This window comes from Manis javanica, chromosome 8 (genome assembly GCF_040802235.1).
Source record: "Manis javanica isolate MJ-LG chromosome 8, MJ_LKY, whole genome shotgun sequence".
Classification (NCBI taxonomy): Eukaryota; Metazoa; Chordata; class Mammalia; order Pholidota; family Manidae; genus Manis; species Manis javanica.
The window spans coordinates 92,378,151-92,399,648 of NC_133163.1; the positions used below are offsets into that span (position 1 = coordinate 92,378,151).

Genomic DNA, 21,498 nt, shown 5'->3' on the forward strand with positions numbered 1-21,498 from the left:
ATAGGAAGTTTTTTTTCCTAGTTTCATGTCAATATCTAATTAGCCTTAAACAATATTTGACCAGCTATCCTGCTGCATTATAACTATTATTCACTTGGTGAGTTTTAGTACGGGAAGAACAAAAGCATACACACAACTGTAACATTAGCCTTTTGCTAATGGGCTAACCTGAGAATATAGTCAGGTCTTCATATTGTTCCTTAGGTAATGTTTTTAATCACCACAGGAAACAGTTATAGAGAAATGTTACATAGATGTAAAATACTTTCACTATAGTATGAGTGAACTGGTTATGTGGTCATTGGTTTCAAAAGACAAAGTGATACAGAATAAAAATCATGGAAGGAAAATTCTCACAAGAGAGTTTGGGAGAAAGGTCATTAGAAAGTCTGAAAAAAATGAAAATATACTAATTTTGTTAAAATTTTTTTATATTAAAAAGTGGCATGAAATTCTATGTACAACAAAAATCTTGGGAAGGCAAATTGGACAAAACCATTAAAAACACATAGAGTTTCAAATGAATCCCATCACCTTGTGATGTCTCTTATAAACAGTCGTTAAACCAACACCAGCTACAAGAACAGTCACTTTTTAATAGAATGAGCAGCAATCCAGGGCCTCCATACTTCATGTAGGAAAAACTGTTTAAATTAAGCCAGAAGAATCTATTTGCTTTGTTAGCTACTGCTTCTGAAGCACTACAGTTCCTTTAGCAGTGTGCTCTCTCACAAGCACTATGATGGGAGTGCCTCTCTGCATCTGGTGCCCAGTGAATGGCATGAGGCAGAAACAAAGCATTGCCTAGGACTCTGAAATACCACCCTCAGAGGCTTACAAAACAGTAGTTAAAAGTTCTGGAGAGGGCACCACATTGCCAGCAATGGGATGTGTCACAATAGCAGATGTCAAGAGTTAGGCTAGTATCTCTCTCTAAAGTACATCTGAAATAGAAAAATCTTTAATATACACCATTTGTAAACAAAATTGCACTTGATTTTTTTTTAATGATCTAAATCATACTGTAACAATTTCTCTCCTTTTTTTTTTTTGTTCTTTTAATCACTTATAGAACCATGGCTTCTTAACTCAGGACTTTTTTTTCCCCCTCAAAACTACCTCGACAAGATGTAACCATGGCTTACCAGGAAATGGAAAGATAATTAGCAATTTCCCCCATTACCTATGTAACTCCCTAAATAAATAAAATTGAACAGGCATAAAAAAATAAAAAAAAATTGAACAGGCAGTTGCTCCTGGAGATTACATATTATGGTGTTGATGTCACAGTTCTTTAGAAGATGTTAAACTTTTTAGTTTGACACATTAAACAATTTAAACATTATAGAAGGTTCAGGAACAACACACGTTAAGTTGGATAACATCCATGGCAAGGTATGGGAGGGAAAGGGGCATCAATGTTGATACGAAACTTGTAGATTTTTCTTGTCCTATGAACTTGTTGTCAGTAAGATGATCTCCTTGTTCTGACACCTCTCACCAGCTCCAATGCACAAAGATCAAGGAACAGATCAGGATGTCATTGTCTCCTTTAATCCCATGGAGCAATATAGAAGACTGACACAGAAGCTGATCACTTCCAGAAACTAGCTATCTTCAGCTACACATCTTCCCACTCTTTACTCCATCTTAGACCTTTCAAAGTGTGTGATCATTCGTTCCTACAGAAAAAAAATTTTTTTTTCTTAGTAATTTCAAATGGTTTATATTTCAAATATCTTCTCCAAAAATGACGAACACATGTATTTTTCACAAGTGCTTACTTATGTTCGTTTAGTATTTACAGTGATGGTTCCTAACCATTTATGAAGATTTTGAAACACAGATTTTCAGGACCCATCTAAGAGCAAATGAATCAAGATTACTAGGCTCTGGACATCAAAATCAAAAGGAACTGTGTATCTGAGAGTCAATTAAGGTGACTAAGCAAATACTTAAGATTAAACTTTAATGAAAATGTATACCTCCTCGAATTCAAGGACTTCCCCTGAAGAAAACTGTCAAGGACGTGGGAAAAGATTTAACCCCAAGTATTTCTTCTACAACACTCAGAACTGTAACTATGTACTAGAAAGAATTAAGTGTCCAAAATACACAACTATATAAACAAACTATGGTATGTTATTATAATGAAATATTACATACTTTTGAAATTACATTTGATGAAAATGTTCTAGAGATCTGTTATAAAACAACGTGCATACAGTTAACATTTTGCACTTGAGAGCAGTTAGGATGGTAGATTTTAAAATTTTTAAAAAGACCATGTAAAAATTACATTTGATTGTAAAATAGTATTTATGTGATTTAAGAAAATAAATGCATTACCATTAGATTTCCTGTCTTAGACAATTTTTTTTACCTTAACAGTTTTTCATTTTTCCTCTGCTTCATTTGCTAAGTACCTATCACACATTTATCCCAAACTCCAAGAGATTGTAAATCTCTTTTCAATTATATCCAATAATCTATCCTTTCTACTTTTTTTTCTTAAATATACCCTTTCCCTACCCCAGAAGCTCTCTGTTCTCCTGCTCCATTCTGGACTGGTTGCTCCCCAAGCCTGTTGTCCAGCTGTCACACTGGGCATTTCTTATATCTTTATCCTGGGGATTTATCCTTGCTTTTTTGTGTTAGATCCTTTATTTCCTAAATCCCAAGTCTTTCTCTTTCTAGTTCCCTCATTTCATGAAGAATGCTTTCTAAGACTTTGAGACAGCATATTTAGGTGTCAATTATTTCACTTCTTGTGTGACTGAAAACATCTTTAATCTCATATTGGTAGTTTAGTTAAGTATACAGCTTCAGGGTGAAAATAATTCTCTTCAGAACTCAAAGACTTTTTTTATCTTCTAGTTTCCAAAGTTGCTGCTGAACAGTCTGATATCATTTTGATTCCTGGTCCTTTATTTGTTTCTCTTGAAACTCAAGTTCTTATTCAGTTCTTGAATAGGCTTTTCAGGATACAGATGGGTGAAGTCAGTGCTACCAAAAGTACTAATAGTAAACCTGTATTCTCATGAATGACACAACTGGGTTTCACATATGCAGCCCCGACTGGCTGAAATGTAAGAATGGCTAGAGAGCTGAAGCCAAAGGGAAGCCCTGGAAGCAAACTATTAGCAGAAGACCCCAAAACAGAGATCTGAGAACTGCAGAAAACATCACAGAAAGCAAACTGCTACACAGGTTTAATTCTGAATGGTAGAGTTCTCTATTTTAATGCACAGAACAGCTAAGGAATGTGACACTGTGCTGCATCACACAGCAGGTCAGGAGGAAATGAACCATATTTTAGCAGCCAATCCAACACAGTGAGTCAGAATTGGGTGGATGCTTTCAAAAAGTTTTCTGAAATCAAGAGACTCTAGAATAACCTAATATTGAGAACACATCCAGAACTAATTCCCATGAACTGAGACTGCAATTCACTGTGAAGCCTTCTAGATGAACCATATGGAGGTATATTAAAAGATTAGATATCAACATAAACATTAGAGGTATAAATTTAATCCTTATTATCTGAAGAAGATAGTGGCACAGGTAACACTGAATAGTAAGTAACTTAAAATAATTTATATTTTGTTTGGGTCTGCTATATTCCTTTCTCAATGCTCTTCTTTATTATTTTTGCCTAGATAAGGTAAGGGTTAAATTTGAATTTCTTAGAAACAAAAGAACTAGACAGTGGGAGAGTATGGTATTTGTTACATAGTTTAAACAAAGACATTCTTGGTCTGACCAAGTAACTTTGGAAAAGAAAAAAGGGACATGTACAGAAAACCATTCTTGAATACTTGAATTCTAATATTAGTATTTCTATTCTCATCTATTTCCAACTACACCAACTATAGTTTCCCAGTCCATTACTGAGTCTTATAAATAAAATATACCTGAACAAAGAAAGGACTTGTGACTCCCTATTATGTCAAGAAACCCACAATTTTTGCACATTTGATTGACTACTAACCTCATCTGAATCCAGAAGGGCTGGAAGTGCTCTGCAAAGAGAAAAACACCAAACTGAACAATCAGCAAGCCATAAATAGTTCATAAAGGAAGGTCAAGTAATGACTGCAATTTAGAGCTTCTTTGTAATTATCTAAGATTTACATCTTCTTAATGGCCATTTCAAGGGGGGAAAAAGCAAATAAAAAAACAAATCAATACTGAAATTGTATAGAAAAAACAAACATGTTTTGCCTTATGTTTAATTAAAATTACAGCCATGTAAAGGAACTCTAGAATTTCAAAGTATTATCCCATTTATTTTGGAAAGATCTATAGATTTTTCAAAGTAGAAATGTCATCCGAATGAATAATCCTCATTAATTTGCTTGTATATCATCCTTAATATTTAATTACATTTTAACATTTTTAATGTTTTCAATATTGTCTTATCTTTCAATATTCTTTAATCTTTTACTTCTAAAGTGAACTAGAAGCATTCTCATTAGTATGCTCTTGTGGGTAAAATTGCAACATTTCCAGAATATCTTGCCTGGCTTTAATATATATACATATCAATAGGCGTTCAGAGGTGGAAAGAAGTATGGCTTCAGTGCATTTGCATCATTCCTCAGGGGTGGAGAGAAGTTCATCTCCACATCAATGGGTAATTACCTGGGCAAGGAGGGCTTATCTGTATCCAGGAGGTAAGGGGAGGGCCAGTTTTGCTTCTGCTGGAGCAGAAAAGAGAGATGGCCCAGAACTGCAGCTTGTGAGCAATAAATGGATTTTAAACTTTATTTCTCCCTTTGACTGATTTTGGTTTTTAGAGGTATTTTGCCCTGGGATTTCCTCTCCCCAGACTTACAGCTCTTGAGCTCACTTAAAAAGAATACTGACTTTGAAATAGGATTCTTGTGGTAATGATTCAAAAACTTACACATCTGTCACAGAAGAAGGGACATTTTCTTCTACCCACTTCAAATCATCTTCTTGCTAGGAACATACAAATACCAGTTGTTACTCAAATGCTCCAAATAATATATCTCAAGTAAGGATCTAAAGAGAACTCAAAATCTTTAAATTTAATCTTTTGTCATTCTGAAATAATATATTCATGTAACAAATGGGACTGCTAACAGAAAAACCATGTTAACTTAAAAAACAGTATCTTCCAAGGCCCTCTCAACTGAGCAGTGATAGAGACCTAACTGCACCCTTGACTGCGCCCCCTTTTAGCATGAAGCAGCCAGAGTGGTCGTTGCCTCCTTCCCCTAGCAGCAGCTAGGGTGTCTATCTGTAGAGGGGGGAATGAGACAGGGACCATGGGTGTAGTCAGAGTAGGGTGAGGGACTCTGGAAAAAGCAAGGCAGGATAATTATAGTCAGAGCAGTGTATTACATGCAAGGAAACCCCCTACCAAAACTGTGTTAAACATTAAGCTCTAGAGTCATTCTTCAGTGAGATCAGTTAGTATTCCTCAGATAAAGGAAAGCAGCCCATGTTTTTATTATGCTAATCTTTGTAATCATGTGTAAGATTCACTTTAGCATGCTAAAAGGCCCAGGCCTATGTGCTGTTCTTCCTCCTTCAGACTTGATGAGGTGATTTGCAAACTGGGCAACTAATTTAGTATGCAGGCCCAGCCGTAAAAAACATAGTAAAAAGCAGGAAGGATTCCACCCTAAAGATAAGATTGCATTTTAACACCCAGGAAGTTAAGAAGTAAGATTCTTAACTTACTCTTTAGCAACCTTGGGGGCTGGGCAGGCAGTGTTTGATATGCTCCCAGACCAAGATGATGGTATTCCAGGGAGAAATCAGAGCAGTAAATTCCTTGTATTAAGTTAATTCTAAATATTCAGGGACCATTTAACAAGTCCACACACCTAAGCCTTTTATCACGTTCCTAAAAATCCTCAGTTGCATATAAAACCCCTAGACAACGCACAACTATGAGCTCTCTTGTCCCCTCCTGGCGTAAGCCAGGAGCTCTGTCAGTCCTCTCACTGTCTCTCTCAATAAAAGCCTCTCCCTGGCTCTCCTAAAAAAAAAAAACAAAAAAAAAACACCCCACAATATATATAACTAAAATACGAAATGAAGTCCTACATCCTTAAATGCTTTCTTCTCAATGGTCTAATACCTAGAGATGGCTTCATGTAAGAGCTGTTCCTTAAACTTGGCTAAATTCTAAAATCTATAATATAGAATAAATGTACAGCTCCTAAACCAAAAAAGAACTGCTGACTGAAAAAAATCTTCATCTTTACTACAAAAAAGACCTTAGGTTATTAATGGAGCTATGACTTCATTATTGAAAACCATTAAACAGAACCATCAAACTATTCCAGGGCCTTTTCAGGACATAATAGTAAGCAAACCATGTAGTTAAAAGATTACTAGGTCCTAGACAAGAGCACTTGCTCTGTTTTTTAAAAATATAAATATAATACATATTAGGAGACTCATAAAACAAGTTAATTACGGCATAGGTTAAAAAAATAAAGGCCTCTAGCTTTGCGCAGTGGCAGTATCGTAGCCAATGAGGTTTATCCGAGGCGCGATTATTGCTAATTGAAAAGAAAAAAAAATAAAATAAAATAAAAAAATAAAGGCCTCTACATAACAGCTAAGTTCCAAGAAGACAGGGCAAACAGGAAAGGAAAGAAGTCATACTTACAGCTTTGTTTACTTTACTATTTCCATTTGGTTCTTGTTTAGTACTTCTCATTTTCATTCCTTCTGTAGAAGAAAAACAAAAGCAGACTGATTATCTATGTCAGCAGACCAACAATGACTGCAGAATGGACTCAGAGATTTGTTTTAAGCTTACTGACAACTCAATTATGTAACAGATGGTTCTCCATCTTTATACTTGTGCTGGGAAGTTCAAAGCGAAATTTTCAGCCCATCTCTAGTAAGCAACTGAACATTTAATGTGCAATTACGTATTGAATTTACCATGGCTTCACTTGAAAATTTGTACCCTCATTTTTGCTTTCCTCTAACTTCACCACATACCAAATTGAGGAATAACACAGTTATAAAAATAGTAAGAATGTACTCGTAAGTATCTTGATTTTGATACGTGAAATGTTACACTTGCTTTACCTGATTTCTAAGTCAGAATAGAATACTTAAAGCACATAAATGTGAATTTTATCACTACCAAAGCTTTCTTTCAGCATAGGCTCCTTTTGTTCATCTTCTTCCTCTTCCTCAGACAATGGTGAAAAGGCAAACCTGACAGAACAAAAGTGAATGGAAGGAAAAAAATTAGCACACTATAAAAACTGTTCCACTATCTGGATTTTATAGGACTAATTATTGAAACTGCAATTACAGTCATTCATAAAATCAATTTAATGAATTATAAAGTAACTTTCCCCTTTTGGAAAGCTCTCGACTGAGCAAGAGAAGCAGGACAGTATCTTATCTATGAGTGCAGACTCAGCCAAATAGTACCCGTGGCTTTAGACAAGTTACGTACTCGCTCTGTGCCTGAGTTTTCTCATCTGTAAATGGGGATAACAGAACATTACTCATAGAGGTGTACTGTAAAAACAAAGTAACTCATTTCAAAAAGTATTTAGAATACTTGACACATACTAAACATTGAATAAACGTTCATTTACAAGCCTATGTTATGGCATGAGAGGTAAGTAAACCCTTGTGTACTTTAAAACCTCAGGCTTCAATTTGTAGTTAACACATGGAAGTCCTGCTCTTGTGTGTTCCAGATAATTTAAAATCTCAGTTTCCCAGTGGGGAGCCGAGATGAAGCCTGATCTGGTACATCTCATATGTCTTTCCTTAATAGTTTCCAAGAGACTCAGCAGAGCAGCTGCCAGACAGGTAATTCTACAGCGCATTCTCTTTGAACTCCCTTTGCATGTACTGTTACCTATTTCATTCTAGCTTGTTTTTAAATCTCTCCTACATGATTAAAAGAAAGTCTTTCAGTATAGCTCATAGAAGACAAATAGGGACTCGGTGGCATCTTACTACACTGATGGACAGTGACTGTGATGGGGTATGGGGGGGAACTTGATAATAAGGGTGAATGTAATAACCACATTGTTTTTCTTGTGAAACCTTTATGAGAGTGTATATCAATGATGCCTTTAAAAAAAAAAGAAAGTCTTTATAAGCTAGGAATAATAAAGAACACTCATAACCCATTAAAAGGTAACAAAAATTAATAGTAGATGTCAAAGTTAATGATGATACTTGAAAATTTTATTTTAAAGTCAGAATGAGGTCCATTCTTATTGCCTGGTTGCATTATTATATAGGATGTCCTTCCTAGCCAACCCAAAAATCAGAAATTAGGAGCATGATTATTTGGAAGGGAAGGAATAACAGTAACATTACTTTAGGTAACAACCTAGAAGAAAACCTAGGAATAATCAGAACAAGATAATATAAAGAGTTGATATATATGATAAGTATATAAAAATGAACGACATTCCTATATATTTGGAAAAGCCACATGTATTATTTTAAAAGGTTACAATCATAACAGCCACATTAAAAAAAAAATGTTTAAAGTTACAAAATATAACTGGAAGCACTGAAAGGACTACAGAAATAGGGGAGGATACTATATTTAAGGATAGGATTATCAAAAAGATATAAAGTTTCCCTAATTAATCTATTAATTCCAAAATCTAGTAAGCTTTTCCTAGGATTAAATAAACAAGCTGCTTTTTTTATTGAAGAGCAAAGACCCACTAGCAAAGGATTATTTTTTTAAAAGATTAAGGGGGAGGGTGGTTTAGGCTCTCCAGATACAATTTATCAGGAAGCTAAGATAATGAAGACAGTGTACTTCTAATGCAGATCAGAGAATAGAGAACCTATAGGTAACTCTTGATAAATAAAAAAAACCCAATTATGAATTTTTAAAACACAAATAACTTTATGACTTCACTAAACTGAATAGGTTTCTTAAACAAGACAAAATATACTGTCCATGAAGGAAAAAAACAACAAATTTGACTATATTTTCAAGTTTTTCTATGACCAAAAACACCATAAAAAAGTTAAAATATAATCAACTAGGAGAAAGTATCTGGAAAGCTTAGAACAAACGAAATATTGGCATCTAAAATATATAAGGAATTCCTACACCTCAATACAAAAATGATCAGTAAGCCAATAAAAAAATAAGCCAAAGATATAAAAAGCTGATCAACAGGAGACCAACTAAATGACCAGCAAACATATAGAAGAGATAAAAAGTAACTCAGCCTTAAATGCAAATAAGAGTTACCACTGAATATTGTCATCCAGTCGATCAGCAAAATTAAATAAAATGAGGGGAGTATAGAAGCAAGGAAAAGGAAAGAGCTCCTCTCATACCACTGCTGGTAAACATGCTTCTGATTTTTTTTGGAATGCAATCTGATACTTTAAAAATTACAAATACATATACCCTTTAACCCAGCAATCCCAAGCCTACTCATTCAACTACTTTGAGCAGATGCTATGTGCCAGTATGTAGTGAAAAATTAACCTTATCTAAAAAGAAGTCTGGCCTTTACACCCTAGACTACTTGGAGATGATTTCTACATCCTGGGATTATCCTGCCTGATGGAAGTGGCTTTGGCCACTCCCAGGAGCTCTGGACACTAGACAGTCTGTATAATGTTGTAATGGGGACTTTAGGGCACAACGTTATCATCCAGCATCCAGGAAAAACTAGACTAAAGTGGCGCGGGCCATGCTGCTCATGCTGTTTGACAAGGTCCAGGCATGAGGAGAAATCCTGAAAACAGGAAACCTCATAGCTGGCCCCTGCTAATTCCCGCACTTACTTTTGCAGTTATGATGTTGGTGATTGGGCTCATATATGGGAAATCTTATGTATTTAAGATTTATTAATCTTTAGTAAATAACATAACCCAAAATATCGATCAAAGCAATTCCGGAAACGAAAGCAGTATTATGGGACCAACTGTTCCAGGCATACTGCCACAAATACGTGAGGCAGAACAACCCTCTCTTAAACAAGGCCTCTCTTAAAATTAGATGCAGTTTGTCCTCTCTTTTGTAACAATTAAAACATGACTGACCAGAATTTCTTCAGAATATTGGCAGAGAAGAAGTTATGGGAACCTGGGCCATGGAAAAACCCATTCTCCCAAAGAACTATATGAAACAGCAAAGTAATAAAAAGAGATTAATAGTCCCCACTGCCCACAGCCCCCTTTATGTTGCTTATGATATTAGAAGAGTATCCCCCTTGAAGAAAGAAGTTATGAGTAAAATAGAAAGATTTATATTTATAATTATCCCATATACAGAAGTTTATAATAAATTTATGACAAAATATTATTATATTAATGGTAAGGTAGTAAGAGCAGATTTAGTGTTATTATATAAAGGATAAAGAGGACTGCAAGGCCCCAGAGCCTGTAGAGACAGGAGGAAAGGTGTAAACATCTGAAATTGTGGAATGAATATTATGAAAGAATAAGGTGTTCCTATTGTATTTGTAGGAATATTGAAGGATGTTAAAACTTATGAGTATAGGAGTACCATCCATAGATTTTAGATGTAAGCCTCAACCCACATGTGTAGAATAGGATTTAATTAATAATATAGTTACACTTAATAACCAAAAGACATATAGCTTGCATTTTATATAACCTGCTTAAAACTTTATATAGCCTTAGACACATATCTTAAACTCTATATAATCTTACATGCTTATAAATAAAAATCATAGCCCACATGCTTAGCCCACATGCTGTCTTACACCATTTCCTATCTAGCACCTAGCATGTAACCTACATCTCTGGCCAAAAAGGTTAAGGGAAAGTAATGAGCCAGAATTATACAAAAACTGAAATGAAAAAACATTGTACCACCCATGATCAAAGAAAATGTGTAACATTAGGTAAACCTTAAAAAGATATAAAAATAAAGACCCTGCCGCTTGATGATGGGGAGATGTTACAACCTTAATCGGGTGTTTCATCTCCTCACTCATCTCCTCACTTGCTGACGCTGTCCTTTCCTTCGTGACCCACACCTCGGCTGGAGGTGGACTCCGGCACTAAAGGTTTTATTAACCCGACTTCCAAGAGGGGCTGGAGCCTGAAGGTCTGCCACATGGGCAGTATGTGATGAAGCCCCAATGAAGTGTCTAGACACCAAAGGCTTGGGTGAGTGTCCCTGGTTGGCAGTACTCTGTGCACACCATCACACACTGGAGAGCCATGGAGGTAACATGATCCATAACTCCATGTGGAGCAGACAACTGGAAGTTCCGCATCTGGAGCCCTCCTACACTCTCCCAAGAAGTCTCTTTCCTCTATATCCTTTATCTATTGATAAACCAAGGCCACAGCGTAACAGCATTTAGTGAGTCACTCAGTCCTTCTAGTGGATTATCGAGCTTGCAGTCTTGGGAGCCCGTGAACTTGCAACTGAGTGTCAGAAGTGAAGACAGTCTTATGGGGACTACTCCTTTAGATTCTGCAGCCTGGCTAACTCTGCATAACCACAAATAACAATTACAGGAGTGTGCAAAATGTTTTCTTTCAAAGAGAAGAGGGAGAAAGGAAGAGCAGAGATAAAGCAAAAAAAAATTAAGACTGAAGAAGGGGAAAAATTTTATATGTAGACATAGCTAGTGAGTAAGGAGATCAACAGATTCAGGTAAAGGAGGGTCACCAGAATGTCTAGGTTCTTTCTGAACAGTATGATTTCACATCACCTTTATTTTACTTTCTCTCACACTTTTTTCTCTATTTTCTTTTTTAAACTTTTCTTTCCCAAGGAATACAAATATTAAGTGTTCAGTATAAAAAGACAAGGTTATTTTCATGGGTAAAAGGATGCTATTTCTTTTCTTTCCAAATCTTTTATTCATATGTCTTATTATAAAATTAAGTGTTCAGTTATACCATCTGATCCTTTTCCTTCTTGGGTCATGTGGTTCGGTAATATCAGCTCTTAACTGTCTAAATTCAAAAGGGAAGGGGATAGAAACAAAAGCATGGATATTCACAAAATAAAGAGCTAATTCCTAAATAACTGAGGTTTGCCTATAGTTGGACAAAGCAAATTCACATGTAAATTTTTAATTCCAAAGTCATTCACACAAATTTTTATTTCACCCTCTCTACTGTTACAAAGTGAACTGGGCTTCTGTGTACAGATATTTCTCTTTCCTTCTGGACACCAGATAGATGATGAGACTCTCATCCCAAGTGTCACCCTCTATCTACCTTCTTTATTTACCCATACAAATACTTTGTTATCAGAAAATGTCAGAACTGAAAGGAACCTCAGATCAACTGGTTCAGTTCCCCCTCACTGTATGAAGAGGAAATGGAGGCCCAGAAAGTGAAAAGCAGCACCACACCAAAAAGCATGCTGCAAAAACAGAGCTGAGACAGGGCTGAGACCCAGGAAGTGTAGCTTCCACTCCATGGCCTGGCCCTGACACTGTCACTCACTGAACCACTTGAGGGATGACATGCCCATTCAATGGTTAGCAATGTAAATAAGAAGTGTCCAAGAACCTCTGGTTATTTGCAGATGGTCGCCAGAGCACCATGATGACAAAGAGGATCATGGAGAACAGCAAGCGCCAGATGGCATCGTCAACCCACAGCTCCCGCCAATCCTACCAAAAGGGGGAAAAAGTATATTTATATACATTATTTTAACCCTTATTTCACAAAGTCCCTTAGCATTGAACTAGAATCACTTTTTTATTCATACTACTTATAGTTACTAAGCGCCTACTGTGTGCTAGGCACTGTGCTAAGTGCTGGGGATACCAAGTGAACGAACAGTTTCCTCTCTCATGGTAGCTACTATTGCTAAAGAAAAGAGGCTGAGTGGAGCTCCTTGTCAACTGAAGGAAGCACTTGTCAATGCTTCATTATGAAGGAAGCACTTGTCAATGCTTCATTATATCTCTGAGAATCTTTAGGGAAGGGTTTTTATACAATGTAAGAGAAAGTAACATTAACTTGTGACTCTTTATAATTTTCATTTGTTTATTTTTACCAAAATAGAGCGTCAGTCGCCTCCAAAGAACTGTTATTGGCCAGTCTTTGTGCTCAGATCTTAAGGACATGGCTGCTGCTCAGATTAGCATTAGCATTAGTCATATAAAGTTTAGGGCTCTGGATTTCTCGTTCTGAGACTTTTTAGTTAAGGCCAAGATTGGGTTGTTTTGACAGTGTGGCTCATCACTTACAAAATTATCTCCCACTATTGGGATATATATACTAAGACTCCCTCCACCATCGCAACCCCCCAAACCCCCACTGCCCAAAACAAAGATACCTCCCACACCAAGCACCATGATAAGAACAGAGTACTTAGGAGTACAGAAGCACTCTAACCCTAACTTCTTAAAATGTGCAAACGTTACTGTCATCAACATCATTGTGCGAAACAAGGACACTATTCATAAATGCATGTGTTTATAACTCACCGACTGACAAGTCACTATCCTGAACTTCATGGTTGTCCAGATGATGAACACAATAGATGCTAACAGAAATGAAAAACCTGGTCAGGGTATGGACATTGGTTTATATTCTCAATTACCAGTTCTCTGATTCTGGTTAAGTGGAAGCCCACACATCCTTAACTCCCAACACATTACAATCATTTTCTCTAAGTTATTTTAACAAGTTTACTTAGCTATAATGCACTTCAGTCAACCCTTTCTGTATTTAAAGAATAGTTTTATTTACCACCTGGCTACTTCAGTAACCCTCAGAATTGGAAAAGAAAATACTGGAAATAGGGCTTTTTACAGCATTAGCAATAATATAATTTTCCCCCTTTATCTTTAATACAGTAATGCTGGTTTTTCTTTGGCTGGTCAGTGGGGAAAAGGACGATAAAAGACAAAAAGAAATGTTGGTTCCAATCTTAAACCATACCTCCTTAGACCTAGTACAAGGCCCGAAAGGCAGGCAAATTAGCCTACTTTGGTTATGGTTTATCTATTGTCTATATTTCAAGCATGCTTAGTGAAATATGTAAAAGCAGGATGATAGCAACACAACCTGATTTAAAATTCTATAGGTATTTAATAAAACCAAGTAAGCAAGTATTAATACCTTCTCTACAAGGACTCTAAATGCTATATGGCACTCAAGCTAATTTGCCCCAAGAAAAAGAATGCCTCAGGAACAGAATGGAGACAGGAAAGGAATATACTAAGAGTTGAAATTATCTGCAGCCAATATTCAGCTATTAAAATAAATGGACCTCAGTCTTACTTGAACTACACATCCATTTGAGAATATGGCAAAAGTTAAAGACCCCTTCCCCAGGGAGAATGCACAAAACTTTCTGTGTGGTATTAGTGAGCCCACCAATGGACTCTCAGGTTAAGAATCTCTCTTCAAAAAGGATCAAATTTAAACAGCATGCAGAAAGTCCCCAACTTACCTGCTACTGCCAAGATAAGTGTGTTGGTGAAATGTCGATACAAAGAGAGTTTTACAATGTTCCTCCGAAGTTTTAATAGCTTCATTGTTTGAGTCAGGCTAATAAATATGTGTTTGCAGGTCAAGGAAATCAACATTCAGAAATAAAAACAATAGGCTAATAAATTAATCAAGTTCCTTTGAGGATCTGTGGCCACAATGATAGAGCTACAGACCCCAGAGCCTTCCAGCTCTCATTCTCAACCTCACGAACACTGCAAGCCTCACCATTAATATGAAAGTCTTCATTTTCAAGAGATTGGAAAAGAAAGAACCAGGATAAAATAGGAATGCAAAAAATAAGAAAAGAAAAAATAAAAAAACAGAAATAAAAACAGGAAGAAGCTTTCTAGAGAAACAAAGAAGAACAAAATTAAAGACATATGGAAGAAAATGAAAAAAAAAAAGTAACAGGCAAAGGACCCAGAGTCAGTATCATCTCTCTTCCCTTAAGGTAAGAGGCTCTGTTCTCACTGTCCTAGCTAATCAGGTCTAGTCATAAATACACTCATGCCTACAACCTCCCAGAGTTCCAAACTCAGTCCCTTCGTTCATGTTAAGGAACCTGCTATATAAGCTGCCTGAGCTATCTTAAACTAAAAGCACTGTACCGTTACAACTAGCTGAGAACCCTAGGCTGAAAAAGCAATGACTCTCCATTTTCAGAACATTGTTTTCAAGTAGAAGTTGCCTCAGGAAGATGACTGAAGACTACTAAGGATGGTATCTAATGTCCAACTTTTAAAATGAGGAACAGATATAAAAATAAGTGAACTGGTGCTTGCTTCTGCCCTTCAACAGAGCCTTCACTGCTACCTGATCACTGGGTTATCTTACTGCATGATATGGTCCCACCTCCCTCTCTCCGCCCCACTAAACGCTGGTAGAGGTTCAGGAAGCACACTTGAAAGATACTGATCTAGAAAAGTTTTGCCATTTGGACTCAGACACTTCAATTTCAAACATTTTGGATAGATGGCAATCCCCTCAAATTCACAAAACTACAATTTTGTTTATATTCAGTTTTTTGTAACAGTCACAGTCTATCAAGACATTAATACTGCATGACTGTATGTAGGACCAGATACATAAAAACCAAAACGAATAAAAATAAAATCCCCCAAAGATAAAAAAGTTCCAATACTTGAAATCTTTACTCAACTGGCCAAGTCCCTAATAAACAAATGTTTTATTTTAAAAGCATGAAAAAATGATTATTCAAATAGAAACTTGTTATCTGCTGACTGACTTTGCCTATAAACCAATCAGTATTTATTTCAGATTTCAGATAATACTAACTCAGCTTTTGAATGAGGATATAAAATACTTTCCCTGAAGGGTTAAAATCTACAGAGAATTTTAAGAGTCAAACAACTTCACATAGTTGGAGAAACTACATTTTAAGGATCAAAATCTTTTCACATTTTCCAAAGCATTAATTAACTGTTAGAGGCTGAAAGAAACAGCAGGACCAGGGCAGTCAGTGACTCTAACATTAAGCGGGGTGCACAAGTAAGTTCAAAATCAAAGTGAAATGTTCATTTAAAAAAAGAAAAGCCAGAAGCTTTATCTGTGCTCAGTCCACAGTCACCAACCTCTGATGCAATTTTAAAAATTAAAAACAAACAAACAAATGGCTTACCTGAGCCCAAAGGTTGTTAGACTGAAAACACCCTATTCCCCAAACTAGGGAGTAATCACTAAATCTGATAAACACCCTTTGCAGAAAGATCAATGGAAACCCAGCGCTGAGGGCAGAAAATGGACCACCATCAGACAAGCCACTGAGAAGGATATCCACCAGCACAGGGCAGTGTCTAGGAAAGCCAAGGGGATAAAGGCCAAGGAAGCAAGATCAGTCTGGGCCTGCAGACAAAGAAAAAGAGGTAGTGAAAAAGAGATGTCTAGAGAGGCACAGAGAAGAAACCAGCACACAATTCTGCATTTACACAATCATCTGGAATGATTTTGTATTTGAACTGAAAGAAAATAAAAAGGAGTAACACTTGGCACCTCTATTATTCTTCCCTCTGACACACCATCATGTAGAAGATAGAACTGTAGGCGTTTTAATCTCAATACCATGAACATGCTGCTAACTAATTATGAGGCAATCTCCATAGAGTTCCCAGCATGCTAAGAGCCACGTTAAAGCACTGACCACACCCAAAACTTACGGGTGCTAAGTCAGACTTTAGTAAGAAGTCTATAAAGACCCTACTCAAATTTTAAATTACTGCATCACTAATACATTAAGAATTAATGTCCAGATTATAACATAATACAATTTTACAAACAAGAGTCACCCCAAAATAAAATATAGGCAAGTATCTGTCCCAAAAACTATGCTGCTTCTTTTCACAAGTTTATATACAAAAGATGCTATTTATACAACCCAATCACTGGGACATTATTGAAAGGATATCCATAAAATAATACAGGCATCAATAGCTGAGAGGGCCAGGTTTACTATCAGAGCCAAAGGATAAGAAAAATACTATAGCAGAAGAAGAAAGAAAACGAAATTGACAGAGGGTTAAAGTTGCTAAAAGTCTAAGGAAATTACATACAGAGGATAGTGTGATTTGAAAAACAAATTTGAGTCTGTAAGTGTTTTACTTAAAGGGCAGTTTATTGCAAAACTTACTGCAGTTTTCTTCAGGGCCAAGTTTGTACCACCTACCACCCTGAATTTAACAGGCTACTGCAGGGAATGATTTTTAAATAAATAAGAAAATAAGTAGAATGACCTAGGGTGACTCACTTCTTCTTGACATTAATCCAGGTCCAACACAAATTTACCACTTCTATCTCAGTGCTTTGGTTTCCTTCCTTGGCAAAGAACATAACTGTTTAATTCTTGAGAATGATGCAAAATTTAGTTAGTTGCAACTTAAGAAAAGTCTTTGAAATCCAAGTGCTGATTAAGCAAAGAGCACTGTCATTTTAAAAACAAAAAATATAGACTAAACAGCAATTGCATGACAACAGTGTTTGCCACTTACATAAGGAGAGCCCACTGTCTGGGAGGCGGAATTCAGTAAGTAGCAATCTGGGGACAGGTGGGAAAGCATTCACTCCCAGTCACACATTAAATTTATAAAGCTCTAACAGATTAGAAAGAAAAACTGAATTATAAATCAGAGCCCAAAGGTGACTTAAAGAAGCCCACAGATATTTCCAATTCACCCTCTCAAGACAAGAGCAATATACTTGGACTGACCACAAAAAAACTCGATTAAGCAGTACTGACCCCAGTAACTCTGAGGACCCCCTCCATGCCAGAGAACAAAAGATAGAGGGCTCCTGCCACCACAACCTTGTGAAGAGTGACTCCAAGACGAGGCCTAAAGAGGAAGCAGAGAGACAGTCTGAGTACAAATGCAGCAAACTCTGAGACAAGCTAAGTAACAGGAACTCCAGGTTAATATAGGCCAACAACTTAACAGAGATAAGCCAGACATGCCTGATACACGTCAGAGAAAAAAACTCAGAAGAACATATAGTCTTAAAACAAAATAGTGAACAAGAGAACTTTAGATCTGGCTGCACTGCATTAAAAAAAGAAAACTTTTTTATTATAGAGAATTTTGAAACACTTTCAGTAGTGTAACGAACAGCTGTAACACCCCTCATCTAGTCCCTATAATCATCAACTTATGGCCAGCCCTGCCCCTTGCACACCCTTATCCATTCCCAACCTCCCTTATCATCTTAAAGCAAATCTTAGATAACATATCTTTTATCTGCAGATATTTCAAGTATATGTTTTTAACAGATAAGACTTTTAAAAAATATAACCAGAATACCATTATCAAACTTAAGAATTTTAACAATATAATCAAATATACTATCGTAGCTCATTAGGTAAATAGTACATTTATAAGCTCAAAATCCAACAAAATATGAATTACTTTGAGCAGCTTCTGTTTGAAGGAGTAATAGTCTTAGATCCTTTATATTCAAAATGCTACTCAGAATCTACATTTTAACAAGATTCCAAGCTGATTCTTTAGTGCATTATAAGTCATGTTTACCTAAGCTTTAGCAATATTTGTTCTTATATTTTTTGTTATACCCTAGAAAAGCTCTGTATGGGCAGGAATTTTTCTCCCCACTGGTATATCTTAGAAGCCTAGAATACTTTCTGGCATATATAAGAGGCACCCCAATATTTAAGTGAATACATTTTAAAAATGAGAATGCCCTATTCCCCTAATCCCATTTAAAGCAAAACCCCTTTAAATGAATGAATAAATTTTAAAAATTAAAAGAAAGTCCCCCCCCATTTCTTTAATACCACTTGAAACGAAGTTCCTGAAATAACTGCCTACATACACCTGGCTAGTTCCAATTCCTCTCTTCCTATTCTCTCTTGAACACATTCCAATCAAGCTTTTGTCCTACCATTTCACCGAAACTATTCTTCTTAAGGTCACTTCCATGCAGTTAAAACCAATGTCAACTCTCAATCCTCATTTCTCTTAATGACATAATTAATCACTCCCTCCTTAAGGTTTGCCTCCCACCATACTAGTCACTCCTCAACTTCCTCTGGTCTAATTCTACTTCATCTCACTGAATTCTTAATAACAGAAAATGTTCAAGGGCTTACTTAGTCTTTGACCTCTTCTCTATATACTCTCATTTCCTTAGTAATCACATCCTGTCTCATTGTTTTAAATAACATCTACATCCTGATGGCCCCCAATATTTTTTTGAGGTACACACAATGCACAAATCTTAGTGTACAGCCAGTACCGTACTGTTTTGATTAACACAGCTTTGCAGTATAGCATGAAGTCAGGGAGCCTGACACCCCCAGCTTTGCTGTTTCTCAAGACTGCTTGGCTATTCAGGGTTTATTGTGATTCCATTCAAACCTTAGGATTATTTGCTCTGGTTCAGTAAAAAATGCCACTGATATCTCAATAGGGATTACAATGAACCTGTAAGTTGCTTTGGGCAGGATGGCTATTTTAACAATATTAATTCTTCCTACCCGTGAGCATGGAATAGCTTACCATTTACTTGTGTCTTCAATTTCTTTCATCAATGTCTTACAGTTTTCAGAGTAGAGATCTTTCATCTCCTTGGTTAAGTTTATTCCTAGGTATATTATTCTATTTCATACAATTATAAATGGGATTGATTTCTTAATTAGTTAATCATTTGTATATATAAATGCAGCAAATTTCTGTATATTGATCTTGTACCTTATGACTTTACTGAATTCATTTATTAATTCTAGTAGTTTTTTCGTAAAGTCTTTAGGGTGATGACTCCCAAATTTATATCTCCACCCTAATCTCTCTCCTTTACTTTCCCCATTTGGATATGTAACTGAACTCCTTATCTTGCCTCCACTCCAACTTTACTCCACCTGGGATCTTCCTGAACTCAGTAAAACTCAATTCCATTCTTCCACTTGCTCAGATCAAAACAGTTGGCACAGAGGCTCTCTTGTCTCCTCCTGGTGTGAGCCAAGAGCTCTGTCCTCTTGTTTTCTCTCTAAATAAAAGCCTCTGCCTTGCTCTCTTTTAAACAAACAAACAAACAAACAAACAAAAATAGCTGGCACAATACTTGACTCCTCTTCTTTCACATCACACATTTGGTCCATCAGCAAATTCCATTGGCTCTACCTTCAAAATATATACTAAATTTGACCACATCTTAGCATCTCTTCCTCTAAATATAAATACAGTTCTGTCACCTTGAGATCTTTGTTTAAATGTCACTAACCAAAGCCTTTCTTACCTACTCTACTTAAAATTGCAAAACCTCCACTTCCTGCTTAGCACTTTCTATACCCTTTCCTTGCTTTATCTGCTCCATAGCACTTCACTGGGATATTAGATATTTTATTTATTTCTGTCTGGGCTCCTACCTCCACAAAAGTAAACTCCAAGAGTTTTACTTGCTACATCCCTAGGACCTAGAACAATGTCTAGTACATAGAAGGCACTCTCTGAAATATTTTCAAATAAAAGTATTTTCAGACTGTTATAGCAAGAATGGTCTTCCCATAAAAAATCTTTTTTGCAAAAATATTTTGGAACAGTAAAGTCACTGTAAGTTTACTCTACAAGTGTGATGTATCAGGGCATGTTCTAGATTTTCCTGCAAATGCCTCTTGAGTTCTAAAAAGTAAAATGAAATATTTGACATTTTTCCAATTTAACAAATCTACAAGATTTCAGATACCTGTACTATTTATGAACTTTTATCAACTCTTTCAGAATTACATTGGAAATTTGCAATACTATTTCAATTTAATCAGTGCTTTAATATGCTCTTCCAAATAGGAATTTCATACTTACTTGACTATGCCATATCCCAGACTGACTATGATGACCAGCGTTCGAGCCAGGGAGCGCTTAACTGCAGAAAGCAGCTCTGCAAGGATCAGGGCACCTTGAACTATGAGAAAGAAGAAGAGGGAGAAGCTGCTCTAATCTAGGTTTGGGAAAAGGCACAATTCTAGAGCCAGGATGCAGACCTAGCTCTTAACATTCTTCGGAATAAGCATTGCTACTAGCCCTGCTAAAAAAAGACCTCTCCTGCAGTTTTTACAAGTATGTACCCAAAGCAATCTGGGTGCCCTCAAGTCACCTTTCCTCTCTACCCCCAACTTCACTAAAACCTCAGCAGAATAAGTCACTAGTTTATAATATCTAGGGAACATCCCCGGATCTGTAAAACCTATGAAATAGAGCTACACACAGAAAAGCACAGAACACATACAAACACAGTCTTCAAATTATTTTCACATCTACTATTTACAAGCCCTTTCAAAGACAGGAAAAGATCTAATTAGCAATATCTTGTAACAATAATCATTGATAATGAAATGGTCTCATGAGAACCAGAGCTATCACAAAACCCAGTACAGAAAAGTTTCTGTCATTACCTGTTAATTACTAAACCATAACAACCTTTTGCTTTCTTGGTATTACTGCATTTTACCAATTCTTAGATATACTTCCCCCCATATTTTGACATTTTTGAAATCAAAGCATACCTTACAATCAAAGGCATCTTACATTAAAT

General features: G+C 36.3%; 1 protein-coding gene and 1 pseudogene across 6 annotated transcripts in view; one reads left to right on the plus strand and one right to left on the minus strand.

Annotated features, from left to right (window-relative positions):
- Positions 1-576: 576 nt before the first annotated feature.
- Positions 577-21,498, minus strand: part of TMEM87A (transmembrane protein 87A) — a 41,323-nt gene continuing 20,401 nt past the window's right edge. For 2 of the 6 annotated variants that reach the window (XM_073211685.1, XM_073211688.1), the window contains exons 10-20: positions 20,769-20,868; positions 17,699-17,792; positions 16,867-16,942; positions 14,408-14,512; positions 13,437-13,495; positions 12,511-12,614; positions 7,142-7,215; positions 6,653-6,714; positions 4,910-4,965; positions 3,992-4,022; positions 577-1,682 (exon numbers count right to left, since the gene is read on the minus strand). In XM_073211685.1, coding sequence (XP_073067786.1) covers positions 1,641-1,682; positions 3,992-4,022; positions 4,910-4,965; positions 6,653-6,714; positions 7,142-7,215; positions 12,511-12,614; positions 13,437-13,495; positions 14,408-14,512; positions 16,867-16,942; positions 17,699-17,792; positions 20,769-20,868 — 803 coding nt within the window. In that variant the 3' untranslated portion in view covers positions 577-1,640. Of the gene's footprint in view, positions 1,683-3,991; positions 4,023-4,909; positions 4,966-6,652; positions 6,715-7,141; positions 7,216-12,510; positions 12,615-13,436; positions 13,496-14,407; positions 14,513-16,238; positions 16,312-16,866; positions 17,553-17,698; positions 17,793-20,768; positions 20,869-21,498 lie in introns of those variants that run through there. The other 4 variants (XM_073211686.1, XM_073211689.1, XR_012120667.1 and 1 more) reach the window with 3 other exon arrangements.
- Positions 6,486-6,568, plus strand: LOC140843322 (U4 spliceosomal RNA; annotated as a pseudogene).